The 17,202-nt window shown below is 57.9% G+C and overlaps 1 protein-coding gene across 1 annotated transcript in view; it reads right to left on the bottom strand.

Moving 5' to 3' along the window:
* TMEM132E (transmembrane protein 132E) overlaps window positions 1–12,761 on the bottom strand; it is a 55,916-nt gene extending 43,155 nt beyond the window's left edge. The window contains exon 1 of the mRNA XM_045488098.1: window positions 11,160–12,761. Coding sequence (XP_045344054.1) covers window positions 11,160–11,226 — 67 coding nt within the window. The 5' untranslated portion in view covers window positions 11,227–12,761. The remainder of the gene's footprint in view (window positions 1–11,159) is intronic.
* Between the last annotated feature and the right edge of the window lie 4,441 nt (window positions 12,762–17,202).

The raw sequence follows: 17,202 nt of genomic DNA, 5'->3' as shown, positions 1-17,202 counted from the left end.
CCAGGGGTCATAAATGGCTGTGGGCCAAAGTGCCCTTTCCTCCGTGGGCTTTAGCTGCTAAAATAATCAAGATAGTTCCAAACACTAAGCCTTACGCTGCAGGCTCTGTACCTCACATTTGCCATCAGGTCTCACAGGTGGAAACCAAGGAGTAGAAAGAAGTCAGGCCATGGAAGAATGGCAGAGCCAGCACTCAGATCTGTTCTAAGGCTGGGCTCCTTGCCATATGGTGGTACCTCTTAGGACAGCTAGGGTCACTTACCATCCTTCCCAAGAGCCCTCACCCAACAGCGTTCTTCAGCACTGCTCCAATCTGCAGACTGCCCCCAACCAACTCATTGCTGAGAACCCTGCTTTGATCATGTCACTCCCTCACTCCAGAGCACTCAGTAGCTCCCCAGCACTCAATGGAACATGGAGTCAAAGCTCTGAGAGATCTCTAAAGATCATCCAGGTAAAGAATTACCAACCATATACCCTGCATTTAGTTTGCCTATCCTGCTACTCCTTCCCAGGCAGCTTGGCTCTCCCTCGCTGGACTGAATTGTAGGCCAGCAACCATTTTTGCCCTGCGTTTCTGTCTTCCCTAGGGTATCAGACACACAGTAGATGCTGACTGATTGGTCTTCAGGGGCGGCACTTCCTCCGTGAAGCCTCCCCTGACCTCTTGAATAGTTATGAGAGTTCTCCCTCCACAACCTACGACTTTATCCCTCCCGACAACCTACGACTGCATTTTATCACAGTCTGTGCAGACATGGTTCATTTGCTCAGGGCACCCCATTAGAAGCCCCCCTTGGGACAGGCACCGTATTTTCTTCATAGTAACAACAATGACATTGACAACCTTCAGTTTTGGCACTTGGTATGGGCGGGCACTATTTTTTTTTTTTTTAAATGTTTAATTATTTATTTTGAGAGAGAGAGCATTTGTGTGCGAGCAGGCTAGGGGAGAGGGAGAGAGGGAGGGAGAGAACCCCAAACAGGCTTCGTGCTGTCAGCGCAGAGCCCAAAGCAGGCCTCAATCTCATGAACCATGAGATCATGACCTGAGCCAAAATCAAGAGTCAGATGCTTAATTGACTGAGCCACCCAGGTGCCCCAAAGGCACTATTTTTTTTATGTTTATTTATTTTTGAGAGAGAGAGAGAGAGAGAGAGAGAGACAGAGTGTGAGCGGGGGAGGGGCAGAAAGAGAGACAGAGAGGGAGATACAGAATCCGAAGCAGGCTCCAGGCTCTGAGCTGTCAGCACAGAACCCGACTCGGGGCTCGAACTCATGAACTGTGAGATCATGACCTGAGCGGAAGTCAGACGCTGAACCGACTGAGCCACCCAGGAGCCCCCAAGTCACTATTCCTAACATCCGTCATGAAACAATGACTCATTTATCGAACCATAACAACCCTACAAGTTGGGTACTTTTATAATCATTTGCAGATGAGGAAACCGAGGCACGAAGTGGTTCAGTGGCTTTGCCTGAAGTCACACAGGAAGTGACGATGCCGGGCAGGTTGGTTTTAGAGTCAAGCACAGGGAAAAAGTGAGGGTAGGGGAGGAGAGCTGTGGGCATCAGGGCTGAAACAAAACGGACCTAAGTCTACTCCTGGCTCCCCGGGGACAATTCCTGGTGCCCAGCACAGGGAGTGGCATATGGTAGGTACTCAGTTAACAGAAGTGATGAGCGAGGCAGTTAGATAATTCAACAGCTCCTCTGACACAGGCTTGTGGTCAGTGGGGGCCGCGCTGGAGGAGGGCTGCAGGCCTCTGCCCTATGCCAGTCCCCCCGCCGCATCTCACTCCACTACCTCCCCCGGCTCCTGCCTCCTCCCTCCAGCATTTCAGACCTCTCATGCATGGGGCAGGCGGCTGGCAGTGTTCCTCCTGCCGAGAACAGCCACAGAAAATTGAGATCATTTCTCTGCTGTGTTGGCAGCTGAGAAAATGGTAATTTTTCCTATTTTCAATCCAAGAGTTCTTTCCTATTGGACAAAGGCCTCCTACCACTTCTCTCTCCCTAGGAGGGGCAGGGCCCGGGAGAGTGCGGTCCCCCAACACCCACCCTGGGGGCAGGTCACCTCCCTGCCTAAGGGGCGTGGGCTGCAGAGGTCATGCGGGTGGCAGGGGGCTGGTGGTGGAAGGAGGGGCCACCAACCCAGCTCTTGCGGACATAAAACAGGGACACAGAGAGAGAGGTCAAAGCAACAGGTAATCTGGAGTCACTGCAGGGTGTTCAGGGATCCAGGGAAATTGGGTTTTGCTTTCCTGGAACACAGAGCCAGGACACATCCTGGCTGTCTTCCTTCCCAAATCAGAGTGGTCTAGAAGATCGCTGTCCAAGCAAGTGCCTATAATCCGCCTGACCGCTGGAGTGGTTTTTTTTTTTTGTAAGGGATGATAATTAGTTAAAACAAAATCAGAATCTGTGACATAAACTGCAGCTAACTTAGCATCCCAAATGCCCCAGCTGAGATGAAGATACTGGCATCTGGCATCCATCACGGAGGCGATGGTGGGGCCTGGCAAGAAGAGGCCGTGGAAGCATCCAGGGCTGCAGTTCCAGAGGTCTGAGCCCATCAGAGGAGGGCCGGACAGCCCCACGGCTCCTTGGCCGGGCGGGTCTGGAAATCAGCTTTGCCAATGCTTGGATCGTCTCTGCTGCAGCCTGCCCCCTCCGCACCCTGGGCCTGCCCCCGATGGGGTGGCTGTGGGGCAGCCAGAAAGGCAGCCACAGCCGGGACTGCGAGGGTCAACGGGCCAAAGGGAGCAGACAGAGGTCCCTCCCTGCGGCACTGACCCCACAGGTTCTGGGGCTCTGCAAGCCTGCAGCTCAGGTCACCCCTGCTCCAAACCCTGCTATGGCTCCCCATTTCCCTGAGCCTACAAGTCAATGTTCCTACAAGAGCCACCCGTCTGCCGCAGCTGTCCTCATCCCGCAGTTGTCCAGCCCAGTCTCGCCTCCTTGCTGAATCTGAATGGTCAAGCCCACTCCTGCCCTAGGGCCTGCCCTCTGTAATATTCCCGTACTCACTTTGTTTGCTTCCTACCTCCTTCAAGTGTGCTTAATGACACTTTATCAAGTGAGCATTCATTTTATACTACACAACCCCTCCCAAAACACACACACACACACACACACACACACACACACACCCAATTCCCCATACCCTACCTTTTTTATTTTCCTTATAGCCCCTTTTGCCTTCTAACATATAATTCACTTATTTAATACAGTATATTTATTACTTGTTGTCTGCGTGCCTCACCACCTTCCACAAGAACACAGCCCCCATGAGTGCAGGGATTTTTGTTAAATTAAGACAAGTACCTTGAACGGCGCCTGGCCCACAGTAAGCACCAACTGAACACTCACGGAGTGACGGGGAAGATGTGTATGTACACAAGTATGTGCACGGACTCATCTGACAAATCACCAAACGCCTATTTTGTCCCAGACCTCCCAGCAGACCACGGGAATACAGCGGCCGGGAAGAGGCCACCCACTTTCCAGGTCCACTCATGCTTACAGCCAGCCAGGAGGCCACACAGCACAGTTACGCGCACGGCAAATCGGCAAGGAGCTGAAGAAGGCGGTGGGTCTTTGCCCACCTGAGAATCAGGGTGGGCTTCCAAGAGGAAGTGTGGTTAGACTCTGGCCTGAAGGCTGAGCAGGAGGTGGCTATGGAAGGGTGTTCTGGTCAGAGGGAACAGCATGTCCAGAGGCTCTGGCACGGAAAAGAACATTCATTCAAGGGACTGAAAGAGGTCTAGAGAGTAAGGGGAGAGGAGCTCGAGATGAGGGAGCCCACGTGTCTGTCTGTCCATGTCCGTGCTTATTCCCTGTGAGAGACAGACAGGTACGGCAAAGAAGACTTCCCTGTTCAGGGTTAGAAAGTAGAGCTGGTGTGGTGAGGATTCTGTGGAGGCTCAGTTTTGCCATCTGTAAAATGGGGATCGCAAGCGCTGCCTTCGCCCCGCCGCTGCCGTGGAACTCAGATGAGCTTGTGGACCTGAACCCCAAAGGGCTGCCTGATCTCTCAAGCATGTCTGGGTGTGCCCATGACCATGTGGGGGCACATGCGAGCGTGAGCCTGGGCCGCGAGCTCCCCGTGACACCATTCTCCTGCCGTGACAAGTCTGCTGCATCGTCTGTATCAATCCACCCAAAACACACTCGCTTCTGGCCCAGAGCCATGCTCTCCAACAGCCCTGGGGGCGGCGGGGAGTGGAGGAGGCAGTCTGCAAGGTGGGGCCCCGCGCTTCTGGGCGAAGGTGGTCATCTTGTCTCTCTCCGTCAGACCCTCACCATGCAAGGGGACAAAGGCCATCTCTGAGGGCTTGGGCTGTGCCTCCTTCATCGGACTGGGGCTTCTCTGGCACGAGACCATGACGCCCCTTGTCATACTGGGCACTCCCGGGGGGTAGAAACCATTTTCCCTCTTCTCCTTTTGTCCCTCAGGAAAGCAGGGAGGTTGTCACTCAGTGCGACTGTGACTCATTCTGTTTAAGGATTGGCCACCTCTGGGACTGGGTGCCTGGGCAAGGGTTCAGGGTTAAGGGTGTCCCGGCTGCCAGGGGACTGCTCTCTAGGGTCTGAAGCCATTCAGACCTGGCTTCTTGGAGAAAGATGCCTTTGAAAAGCTCAACTATTTTGAGTGTTGTCCTGTTTACCCAGCTGACCCTGGGCATATCACTCCCCAGCTCTGAGGGCCCTGAGGTAGGGGCCTAGGAAGTGGAGACAGGCTGCTAAACTCCACCAGTAAGCATGTGCCCTGCCCCCTGCCTCCCGTGTGGGCAGAACAGGAAAAGTCACTCAAGAGAAGAGAGCAATGGGTTGCCTATCCTCACAGGCCAAGAAGGTGTGGGCGAGAACGTAGCAAGAAAGTGCAGGAAGGATTCAAGTTTGATACAAAGCAGAACTTTCCAGGGGGGCCTGGGGGCCTCAGTCGGTTTGGGCATCCGACTTCAGCTCAGGTCATGATCTTGCCACTCGGAGTTCAAGCCCCACGTCGTCCGGCTCTGTGCTGACAGCCCGGAGCCTGGAGCCTGTGCCTCCCTCTCTCTCTCTGCCCCTCCCCAGCTTGCACTCTCTCTCTCTCTCTCTCTCTCTCAAAAATAAATGCAACATTAAAAGAAAAAAAAGCAAAACTTTCCAAAGGCAGAAAATTTAGGCCAAAAGGGATTTCCTTCAATTACCTTTTCCACCTTTTTCCGGCACCGAATTATTCATTCTTGCATTCATTCTCTCCTGCAACAACCATTGAGTAATCCAGGTAATTGCTTCCAACATCCCATACATCCTGCTGGGTTGTCTCCAGAGCCTGGGGTGGAGGTGTGTGCATGGGGGGGCTGGGGGAGGCGGGACTGAAAGGGGCAAACAGGACAGAAGAAAGGAGAAGGGGACTTCTGGCCTCTCTGCCTGTGTCCCCAGAGAGGCTTGTGCCCTGTTATTGCACTGGCCTCCCAGAGACCAGTGTCCCATCCTTGGGGACAGCTGGAGGGTAGCAGAGCTGACTGAATTGATGGTAAGGAGGCCCCCTTTCCATGTAAAAAGAGTAGGAAAATAGAAAAAAAATTCATTTTCTTAAAAAAAAAACCCCACCACACCTGGCTCATTAATCTCTTATTAAAATTCTGTGTTGAGTACCGCCAAGGAAGAAGTAAGGAGAACTCTGGGGAGGGAACGGAGAGAGGGAAGGTGATCCCCTTGTTAGCATCTAATGTGGGCATCTGTGCAGGGAGGACCGCATGGAGCAGAGACACGTTAAGGGACGAAACAGCAGGCTTGTCCATCACAACAAGAGACGTGGACGGGGGCGTGGGGGACACCGTCCCTTCACTGACAGAGAAGGAAAAAACTCAGAGAGGGAGATGGCCTCACTGCGGTTGCACAGCAAGTGGATGACAAATTCAGGATCTGAACCCCGCCTCCCTTCTCCTAGGGAATTCTGGTTTCAAACTACCTTGAATTTCAGAATTTGGGCCTTTTTCTCATCTCTTCAACTGGACGCATGAAAGAGAGCTGAAGATCATGTCCGGAACCCCTCCACGTTCCCTGTTGTGCCCGGCGAGGTCTGTGAATGCCACTGGCGATTGGCTGTCTCGACTGGCTGGGACTCGAGGCTGGCTTGAGGCCAGAAGCACGTCTTTGGACAAACCCGGGAGATGGGGTTGGGGGGGCGGCAACAGAGACGGTGGGATCCCTGCCAAGTGGCCTGGAGCAGACCGCCACTCCAGGAACTCCCTTTGGGCTCTGGTGCTAGTTCTGGTTCCAGAACAAACTGGCAGGGTGACCTTGGCCAATCCCCGTCCCTCTCTGAGTGTCCGTTTCCTCATCTGCGTGAGGGCTGCAGTGGTGGCCGTGTGGTCCTTTTCAGTCACAGGTTTGGGGATGGACATCACCATGTGTAGGGCAGCAAGGTGAGCCCTCCCCTCGCCCCCACCCGCCCCCCTGCCCTAGGTGGGTGGCAGGGGTTGGAGTTAGTGCCTCTAAGGGTCTCAGTTTCTGCGGCCTCATTGAGCACTCACTGCCAATCTCAGGCCTGGGGTCCGTCAGTTCCAGCCAGGCTGCCCCAGCGAGGGCCCCAGGCCCTCCCCTCATGTTCCAACGTGGCCTTGCTTCCTACAGCCAAGCACTGAGTTATCCTCAGGATTCTAATAAAGCTCATTTTCTGCCGCCAAGTTTATAACACATCCCCACCTACTGGTCTTAAACATAACAAGGCTGTGTTGTGGTGTAGGGCTCCATGTGGCCAGGACCAAGACGGGGGTGTGTGTTGGGGGTGGGGGGAACACCATTCCTCACTCCAGGGGTCAGTGCTGACCCTCTTCTGTGGTGTCCCTCGTGCATCTCCAAAGGGTCATCGGTGGGGTGGGGAGAGCATGGCCCCAACCTACCAGGGAGGCTCGAGGTTGCCAGGCTGGGGACCAAAAGGTGAGGACGCACGCATCTGAGGTTGTGCAGTCAGATTGCCGTGGGACACTACGTTCGTATCCTATGGAGTGCTGTTATAACATGTCACTCCAGAGACGTGTACCCTATATGTGTCCCTCAAGAGGGTGTGGGCACGGCCCTGCCCCATTCCTTTGCTCTCTTCCTGGTGTCTCTGCCTACCTCCTCCTTGTCCCGGCTTCTGCACGGCCCCCCTCCGCCTCCCACCGCCAAAGCTCCCTTTTCTTTTTCTTTCTTTCTTTTTTTTTTTTTTTAAAGCTTTATTTATTTATTTTGAGAGAGAGAGAAAGCAAAAGTTGGGGAGGAGCAGAGAGAGAGAGAGAGGGAGAGAGAGAGAATCCCAAGCAGCCTCTATACTGTCAGGGATGAGCCCGACGTGGGGCTCGAACTCACGAACCGTGAGATCACGGCCTGAACCGAAGTTGGATGCTTAACCGACTGAGCCACCCAGGTGCCCCCAGAGCTCCCTTTTCTTTCTTTTTTTTTTTTTTTTAAATTTTTTTTCAACATTCATTCATTTTTGGGACAGAGAGAGACAGAGCATGAACGGGGGAGGGGCAGAGAGAGAGGGAGACACAGAATCGGAAACAGGCTCCAGGCTCTGAGCCATCAGCCCAGAGCCTGATGCGGGGCTTGAACTCACGGACCACGAGATCGTGACCTGGCTGAAGTCGGACGCCTAACCGACTGCGCCACCCAGGCGCCCCCAGAGCTCCCTTTTCAATTGTGACTGGGAGGGCCCCTCAAGACGGGGCTGTCTTCCCACCCCATCCCTTTCTTCTGAGCACCTACCATGTGTCAAGCACTGGAGAGCGGGGCAAAAATGAAGAACACATAGCCTCTGTGCTAAATGCAAGGACGTGGGGACCAGGAGGGGTGCACACGCACAAACAGGCTCACGCACACCCTTCACACACCCACGCTCCGGCGCATGAGGAGTGCTGGAAAGGCCACACAAAGAGCCAAGGCTGCACTAGAAAAAGCCATTGTTTCTGTCACAGGGTGGGGGCTGCTGGTGGGAAGCCCAGGGGTAACAGAGGCAGACTCCCTGGACGAGATGAGGTTTGACTTGGGTTCTGATGGCGAGGTAAGGATTTCTGGAGGCTGGTATTCCAGAGGGAGGGGCTGGTGGGGGCAAAGGCGGAGAGGCAGGAAGTGCCACCGAGGAGAAGACGCAGACCCAGACAAGATCCTGTAGGGCCTCTGATCCCGGGGGGGGGGGGGGGGGGGGCAAAGAGTGTATCCTTGATCCTACAGGCAGCAGGGAGCCAGTGCAGGTTACTGAGTAGGAGGCTGACATTATCAGCTCTACAACACATTTAACCAGCACCCTGCCCCCCTAAACTCCCATTCAGACTAAAAATGGAGCAGAAAGCCTCCCCAAAGACCAGATGCAGGAAAGTGGCCTTCTCTGATAGTCTCTGGCAGAAGCCTTGAGGCTAAGGGCTGCTGCCCCACAGGCTGAGCTGGGCCCTAAAAACGTAGTAGGGTTCTGTCCACACGTGGTATCTGCCCAGCGGTTCTGGCAGAATGTGAGGGGGGCAGGGCCGCGAGGGACTGCTTGTGCAAGATGGGGAGCACGAGGGAGACAGCCCAAGGTCACCCTGCCGGATGGCGCCAGAGTCAGACAGAAACCTAGGCTATCTGGCTCCCAGTCTGGCTGTGTGGTCAGAAGCCTGTGGCCTCAGTAGCCTGCCGGGCACCGAAGACTACAAGTCCCTCCCCTATCTCAGCATCTTTGGAGAGCCCAGAAATCCCAACCAACAGTTAGCTTGAAGTGAGACTAAATCCATGACCGCTTTTCTTGACAGAGGGACGGGTCCGGGTGGGTGGGTGTCGCACAGCCCCGAAGGAGGAAAGTCCAGGGAAGACGGGTTGTTTCTCAAGGGGGGGAGGAACTTCTGCGATTCTGGCCTTATCCAGCTCTGGAGTGGGGAGTTCCCCAAGCTTTGAGCATCTCCTGGCACCCTTCCCTGAGGATGGGGAGATTGAGGCATGGCATGGGAACTCCGGGAAGGGGCTCAGAAAGGGAGCCAGGTAACCAGGAAGGGAAACCACTTGCTCAGTGGGGGAATCCCACCCCACCTCTGCAAATAGCTTCTTTCTGATTGCTGGTCAGCCAGGGGTCTTGTGCATACTAGCACTGGCTGTGTGGAGGGACAGAGGAGAATAAGCCCACCGTTCTGCCTCCACCACTCCAGGACTAACGGGGTGCAGAAAAGACAGGGACATCTCAGGAGGAAATGAAGCCGACTGCTACCCCTCAGGAGAAGCAGGGCCAGGACGCCAAGGCCCCACTGGGGCTGGGTCTCTGGAAGCAGGCAGGATTCTAACAGGTGAGGGAGGAGAAAGGATCTTTAATATCAGGCTGAGGGGTCAGGAAGCTGGGCAGTGGGAACCTAATAAGAGCGGCTGAGCTGCCCCCAGGTGGGGCCATGGCTGGGTTCGAGAAAGGAGACCCGACAATAAGACACAAGACCGCAGGAGCGGGGCAGAACCACGCCTAGACCCAGGCCCCGGCTCAGTTTCCTCCTGCTAGGCGCCCACACTTCCTGCTCAGCAGGGCCGGGTCACAGGCACAGCCCCTGCACCTCCAGTGCCCAGACGGGCACAGCCCACCTCCCCACCCCCTCCCCACCCTCAGTCTTGCACACAGAGCCGAGATTTCTGGTTCCCAGCTGCATTCCCCCTGCCCCTACCCCCCTCCCGCTGCCCTGCCCATTTTTCTGATAAAGAACTGAGGTTGGCTGTGTCTGGTGAACTGAACTCAAACCGGCTCCCACCCAGAATCAACCCCCGGGGGCAGAGAAGAGCCAATCTACCCTAGAGGGAGGTTGGCCTTATTCCCCACCCACTCCTAACCCCAGGCCCCCAGATTCCTGGAACCCATTCCTTTCCTTCTTCTTTCAACCTTGAGGAAGCGCCTTGGTCAGGGTGAGAGAGGCAGCTGGTTAGAGGCGGGGGGGGGGGGGGGGGGGGGGGGGGGGGGGGGGGGGGGCAAGCTCAAGAGGGGCTTGGGCCGGCCCCTCAGGACTGGGCAGATGTGGGCAAACGCTGAGCCCGACACATGGAGGGTTTTCCATCAACCCGGAGAGCCCCCTGCCCTCTCCATCCAAGCCGCCTCCAGCCTGTCCAGGCTCACCCCTCAGCGTGGGGCGACAAAGCCCTCCCCACCCCCACCCCCGGTGGGGGAAATGTGTCCCAGGTCTGCTGGTTTCGTGTTGGGAGGGGGCAGGGGGCCTCTCTTCTCCATTCTCCTCCTCCGCCCCAGCTCTCTCCCTCTCTCCGCTCGGTCAGCGCCCCTCGCCTCCTGGAGCGCCTCCAGCTTGCGGAAGGCCCGCTGCAGCCTTCTCCCGTCGGCTCGGAGTTCCCACTCTGGGGGGGGGGGCTGTTCAGCGACCCTCTGTCCCCTACCCGTATCCCTGCTGTCCCACTGCCAAAGCGCGCCAACCCCGGCCCCTCCCTCTCCCACCCCCTTTACCGCGGAGCCCGGGGCGAGCCTAGGGAGCAGACGCAACAGATTGCAGAACGCGAGAGCGCGGAGCCCGTCCCCTCCGCGCGCCGCTCGCCGCCCCGGCCCGCGCCCGTGGCCCAGACCCCCGCCCTCCAGGCTCGGCTAAGCCGGCCATTTAGATGCAGCTCACAGGACGGCGGGCGGCGAGCGGCGAGCCGCCGCGGCTCCCGGGGCCCCGGTCAGTCCACTTCCCTTCCCGAGGACCGCCGCAGGAAGCCAGGCGGCCGGCGGCGCGGCCCCGCACCGGCCTGCGCGCCCGCGGCGGAGAAGACAGGATCCCCGCGGACCCAAACGGCCCCCAGCCCCGCAGGTTGCGGGGGTGAAAGTGGAAGGAGGGGCGGCCCGGATGCGATCTAGCGGATCCCTTGGATCCCCATAGATCTCCGTGGGCGGACACGCCCCCAGACTCTAGGGTTTGGACCCTTCTTTCTAACCAGGAAAGGATTGGAGTGCCTACCCCCCCCCCCGCCCTTTTCGGGAGCCGGGCTCGGTCCCCAGGGCGGGGCTCGCAGCCGCCGCTCCCGCCAAAGGGCTAGGGGACTGAAGGTAACTCGAGCAGCAGCCCGAGATGCCAGGCTGGGAACCGCGGCTGCGAGTCCGGAGGGTGGGGGCTCGCCTTTCTCCAGTCTCCCCTGTGCCCCCTCCAGCGGCGCCCGCCGCATCTTCACTTCCCAATCCGCGCCGCGACACTTACCGTGGGCGAGCAGCGCCGAGAGGCAGAGCAGGGCGGCGCCGCCGCGGCCCGACATCCTTGGGGCCATGGCCGAGGCGGGAGCGGGAAGGGGCCGAGGGGGCAACAGTCCTCGACGACTTGGCCCCAGGCTGGGCTTGGTCACATCCAACTCAGGGTGGCCGTGGCGCCCGAATGTCTCTGCCGAAGCTCTGGGGGGCCAGGGAGTGCAATTCGGGGACACTTTGAGGGGAGGGGGCGTCCCAGGCGCCGCCGGCTACACCCTCGGAGCTGGTAGGGGCGCAGCTCCGGGCGGGAGGAGCCTCCACCTCCCCCGGCTGGTGCCCCCTGCAGGATCTGTGCGGCGAGGGGGGAGCCGCACGTGCGGTCCCGGAGCCCAGTGGCCACCGGCGTCTCGGGGACTGCCTAGAGCCAAGTGCTGGATCCCCCAGCCCCAAGGCCCAGCTCGAACCCGAACTCGCTCAAAGGTGCAGATTTCCGACGCAAGCCCCAGTTTCTTCGGTTTCGGTAGTAACCCCACATAGACAGCGCGGCTTCCTTCCTCCAAGCGCCCTGCAGCAGCCCCAGCATAGAAATTCCAGGTTAGGTGCAAATGAATGATTTCTTTCGCAAAGAAAGAGCAAATCCAGGCAACTTTAATCCATCTGGAGCAGGAAAAGTTTCCGTGCGGTGCTGAGACCGGCGACGCGGGTCGCCACCACCCTGGGCGACGCCGGGACAAAATGCCCGAGGCAGGCGGCCAGCAGCTCGTCCCCTCGCAGAGCTCGCTGCTCGGCTCCAGCGCGCTCTCTCCAGTCTCGACCAGGGCCCGGGTTCCACGCAGGCTGGCTCAGCGCCGCCTGCCCGGGCAACGGCTCCGCGGCTGGGGCGAGGGTGGTGCGGCCGGAACGCGCTGCCCCATGGAGATGGGGCTCGGAGAAGCGGGGGAGCGGGACAGCCGGCTAATGCGCTCGACCCGCGCCCTCCCTGCCAGGGGTGCCGACTCCAGCCTCCCGGCCGGTAAGCCGTACTAGGATGGAGAAGGGCTCGGCCAGCCCGCCGCGGCCCCGAGCCGCTCCCCTCTCCTCCCAGGTCTCGCTGTCTCAGCAGAGGGGCACGCCGCTCCGCCTCGCTCGTCGCCTTCCCCGGGGGGACCTGCACAAACCTTGAACTTTTCGGGGGTTCAGAGTCTCCGATGTCTCCTTCTCCCCGCCGCCCCCGCCCTGCCCCCGGATGCGGGCTCGCGCGCTGTCTCGGTGCAGCCGGGCATCGGCTGCCTCTCTCGGAGTCAGTTTGGGCGAGCGGAGCGCCGCGCCAGCCCAGGCTGCGGGCGGCGAGACCCGGGCGCCACGCCAGCGGCCGAGGCACCGGGCGCCCGCGCAGCCCGCGGCCCGGGAGGCGGCAGCTGGAGCCTACGGGGCCGAGCCGAGAGGAGGTGCCGGCAGGGGGGCCGGCTCCCCATGGACGTGTGTGGGGGGAGAAGAATCAAGGAGCAAAAAGCGAGAGGAGGTGGGGGGAGCCACAGTTGCACGAAGCCACCGCCGCCGCCGCTGCCTCCTCGGCGCTCGCGCCGGCTGCTCCGCCGTAAATGACTCGAGAGAGACACACACACTCGCGCCCGCCCGCCCTCCTCCCCCGTCCGGGATTCAGCGCCCACCCCGGCAGTAGCGGGCGCGGAGCCTGGCGCGCTCGCTCCCTTCCCCTCCCCTCCCAGATTCCCCGTGGTCACGTGGGCCCGGAGCGCGCGGCCCACGACTCGCGCGCCTCGGAGACACCCCCCCCCCAACCCTGCTCCCCCCACCCCGGTCCACGTGTCCATTCCGCATTCCCAGCCTGGGGGCGCGCGCGGCTCCTTAATGAGACTCGGGCCGCGGCCGACCTCGCGATTCCGCTCGCCTCTCTTTTATGTTTTATTTTTTCCTCCCTATTGTAGGCTAGCGCTGGGGCCCGAGCGGGGCCGGCCGGCTGCGGTGGCTGCATTTCCCCCGGGTAGACGCCACCGCAACCACCGATGTCCCTTTTCAAAGGAAGCACGCTCCTCGCCGGGCGCCGGAGGTGCTTTCCAGCCGCTCTGCCAGAGGCGCGGGTAGGGGGCACTCTACCCCCACCCCCTGAGTCTGTGCGGGGCTCTCGGAGGGCACTGGGTGGGAATCGACCGAGCTGCCGCGCCCTGCCCCTCCGCCGCGCGGGAACTCGTCGGCTCAGCTTCGTTTGGGATGGATCTGGGGCGCAGCTGGGGAAAAACCCGTCCGCTGCTGGGGGTGGGGGGTGGGGGGGAGAGGAGGGGGACGTGCCTTTCTACAGGTTGTTTTGCAAGCCTTTAAAGGGACGTGCGGCTAGTGGTGGGGATCTGCCCCTCTGGCACACTCACCAGAGCACCTGCTGACGAGGGGGAGGGGCGACGGGGGTGGCGTTCTTTCCCACCGTCAGGCCGGTTCTATTAGAGCGCAACCCAGATCAGACCCGACAAGTCAACCGTCAACCGTCAGCCAGGCGTTCGATCAATGGCAATGATTTTATAGCATCCTTGGGTGTGGGGCCCCAGCCCCCAGGGGCAGGGTCTCAATCCCACTCAACTCGGGAGGGACGGGGTCTTCAAGCCTATGGACATACCTCTTATGGGGGGGGGGGGTGGTGGCTATGGATCTTGAGGGCCACTCCGCCACACTTGTGCATGCATCCAGAGAGTGTGGGGTGAGGTAGGTCAGAACAAGGCTAGCTGGGGTGCTCAATCTATGTCCCCCATGTGCCTGACTCTGCCCTAGACTTCTTAACCCTGTTATCCAGGAAACTGGCATTTTCTTTTTGGAAAATGGGCTTGGACGGTTCCTGGAAGCCTCCCTCCGCCCTGGCAGCCTGCTGTTGCTGTCTCAGCTTAGAACCCGGGCCTGCCGAGAGCCGCTCTCGCCCCTCCCCCATGCCCACATCTGTCTGGAGCTCCGAGGCGCAGCTACCGAGGGCTGGCCAGGCACTTGGAGGCCCTGGGGATGGATGGAAGGTGCTGGAGTCATCAAGGAAGATGATTCTCATTAGGCCCCTAATGCCTCACGGCAATTAATGTCACCCAAAGGCTTATTAGCCATCCCACTGAGAGGCTAGCGAGGAGCTCCGTGTATGGAAGAAAAGGGGAAAAGAAGCCACCTTCCTTTCTCCCTCCCCAAATGGAAGGGGGCACAGGGCCTGTAAAGAGTAAGTCCAGAGGAGAGACACAAGTTTGCTTTTCTGAGCTGAGGACCCACTGCCCCCAGTGATGTGGGGCAAGCCATCCTCCCCAGATGTCTGCCGCTGACGTGGGCCAGCATTTCCAGCCACTCTCCCAGCCTTCTCCGGAAACCGAGCCCAGGAGACTTCTGGTTCTTCTCTGCACCGCATCCACCCTCCCCTCCCCCGGCTCTCAGGTGAAGGGAAAGTAGCCTCCCCTCCCTCCTCCTTTCACAACACTTTGGTGAGTGACTCCAGCCCCGCAGGCCCTGCTCACAACAGAGAGCAAGGCAGACCTAGCCCATCCTCATGGAACTTCCACTCTAGAGGGGAAGACAGACTTTCAGCCAATCACTGATGGCCACTGTGATAAGTTATAAGGCAACATACATTTTGGCTCCTCTTACGGAGGAGACTGAGGCCCAGGGTCAGGAAAGGGGGGCAGCCTGCTATGTAATTTCAGTCCCAGGTTCTTCTGGTCCCCCCCCCCCCCTGCCACCGAAGAGTCTTCTGCCTGGTCAGCATATCTGATCATCCTCTGTTGCTCCAAGTGGCAGTTCGTTCTCCTCACCCTAGGGAGTGGAGGGCTGCTGGCAGCCCACCTGGAGAATAAAATGCCCAAGTTGTTCCAACTCCAGAGCCCCGTGGGCCTGTTACTGTTCTAGAGCTCAGGGAGAGAGCAGCGGGCAAGAGGCAGACACAGCCAGCTGCCGTAACAATCCCAATCCCGTATGTCATTTACTGGGAAAGGGGCTCACACCTTCCTGCGGTCCTTTCCTGCCACACCCACAGACTGCCCCCACCTCACCTGTGGGGCTTCCTCATGGATCCCACCTGGAACCTGGGTAGGAGCCCAGACTGGAGGAAGGACCGGCATGTATGTACTCTTCTTCCCCAAATGGACGCCTTATTCATTCAGGTGGTGGCGTCTCCTTTCTGCTGTTACCAGTTTGTTCAGGGTCAGGTGTCTTTCTAGCCAGAGGGCTGGCAATGGTTGGGGATGTCCTAGATCCCCAGCTCCTGGGCGCTGCCTGGAGCAGCTCCACCTTCCTGCCAGACAGCCAAAGAGTCAGTTGGGCTCTATGTCAGGTCCCTGTGCCCTGCGTGGATGTCCCCGAGGGAGCTAGGCTGAACCAGGCACCTGGCTTCACCTCTGCCACCACGGTGGACCTGATGACATCTGCCCTATCAGCATGTCCCTGTGTTTCAGGATGCCTGTGGAGAAGAGAAGATGGACAGGCCAACGTGGGACTTCACTAAGGGGGAAGTCCCCCCATTTGGGGGGAGTTCCTGGGATTCCCCTAGAATCCTAGTCTGGCTCAGCTGGCGAGGGGCTCAGAGATTTCCTACATTAGCCCTCTCCGTTTACAGCTGCAAAAACTGAGGTCATTTGATTCATTCATTTTATTAGTTAATTCATTTTATTAAATACTTCAACTTTTTTCTATTGAGCTCTAATTATATGTGAAGCATTGTGTTAGGTACTGGAATACATCGGTTGGATAAGACAGACAAGAGCCAGATGGGGAAGTTCAAGAGCTTAGTTCTACAAACCCATATTGAGTGCCTAGTCATATAATAGCCAACATTTATTGAGTGTTTTTGATATGCCAGGCATCGTTCTGGGCATTTTGCATGCATTATTATCTGGGTTCTTGTGACAACCCTGTTAAGTAGATACTATTATTGGGGCGCCTGGGTGGCTCAGTCTGTTGAAGCTTCCAACTCTTGATTTCGGTTCAGGTCATGGTCTCATGGTTTGTGGGTTTGAGCCCTGCCCTGGGCTCTGGGCTGACAGTGCAGAAGCTGCTTGGGAGTCTCCCTCTCTCTCTCTCTCTCTCTCCCTCCCTTTCTGCCCCTCTCTTTCTCTCAAAATAAATAAATAAACTTAAAAAAAAAGTATATACTATTATTGCTATTTTCCAGACGAGGAGACGGAGATTCAGAGAAGGTTAAGTGTCTTGCCTAAGTTCGCACAGCTAGAAAGTAGCTGAGCTCCAACTCAGGTATGTAACCCATTTAACCACTTTTACTGTGAGGTGTAAGTTCCCAAGATGCCCTGTGACAAAGCTATTGCCTCTGACTGGAGAAACTCATAGTCAGTGGGGACATTCAATGCCAGGGGCGTGGGAGCGGCTGCGGAGGCAGTGCTGTGGAGGCCAGCACAGGGGTTCCCGGGGACAGGAGCCTCTGATGAGAGGGTAGTGTCCTTTGCACAGCACCGTGCTACAGCTAATTCCCCAGTGTGAATCCTCTGCCCCAGCCAGGCTAGGCCAGCCGGCACCATCACCAGGCAAGGGTCCAAATCCTGCTTAGTTACCCTGCTCAGTTTCTTTCTGTGTCCTGAGCAACCAGTCATTACTACACGGTTAATCCCCACCCTCCCCCATCCCCCCTAGTAGGGGGTCAGGTTCTCAATTAGGATTGTGATAAGAATCCACTATATTCTTATTGTATAGATAAGAAACCCGAAGCCCAGAGAGAGCTAGTGACTGGCCCAAGGTCACACAGCCAGTTATTGACAGACAGGAATATAACCCAGTGTAAGGATAAGCCTGGCACCCTGCCCCACAGTGTGGCCATCCCCAAAGTTTTACCACCTGTCTCAGTCCCGCTGTGGACTTGGGAACCAGTCTTCTCTTTGATGGAGGGATTGAGGCTCCCAGGTTGTTATTTTGGGGGTTCAGCCCTCATTTGGTTCAGCTCAGACCTTAGATTTGGTTTAGTAATTGCATTTACATCCTCATTCACTTATTCCGTCTCACTTTGGACACCTCTTGCTCTCTGAAGCCTTCCTGGACACTCCCTACACCCATCTTTATTTTGTGCCCTTGGGGGGTCTTGTTTCCTGAATCCAAGCTTGCAT

Source organism: Leopardus geoffroyi, chromosome E1, assembly GCF_018350155.1.
Source record: "Leopardus geoffroyi isolate Oge1 chromosome E1, O.geoffroyi_Oge1_pat1.0, whole genome shotgun sequence".
NCBI lineage: Eukaryota > Metazoa > Chordata > Mammalia > Carnivora > Felidae > Leopardus > Leopardus geoffroyi.
Note: the sequence above shows the minus strand (reverse complement) of the source record. Positions and strands in the feature narration are given on the sequence as shown.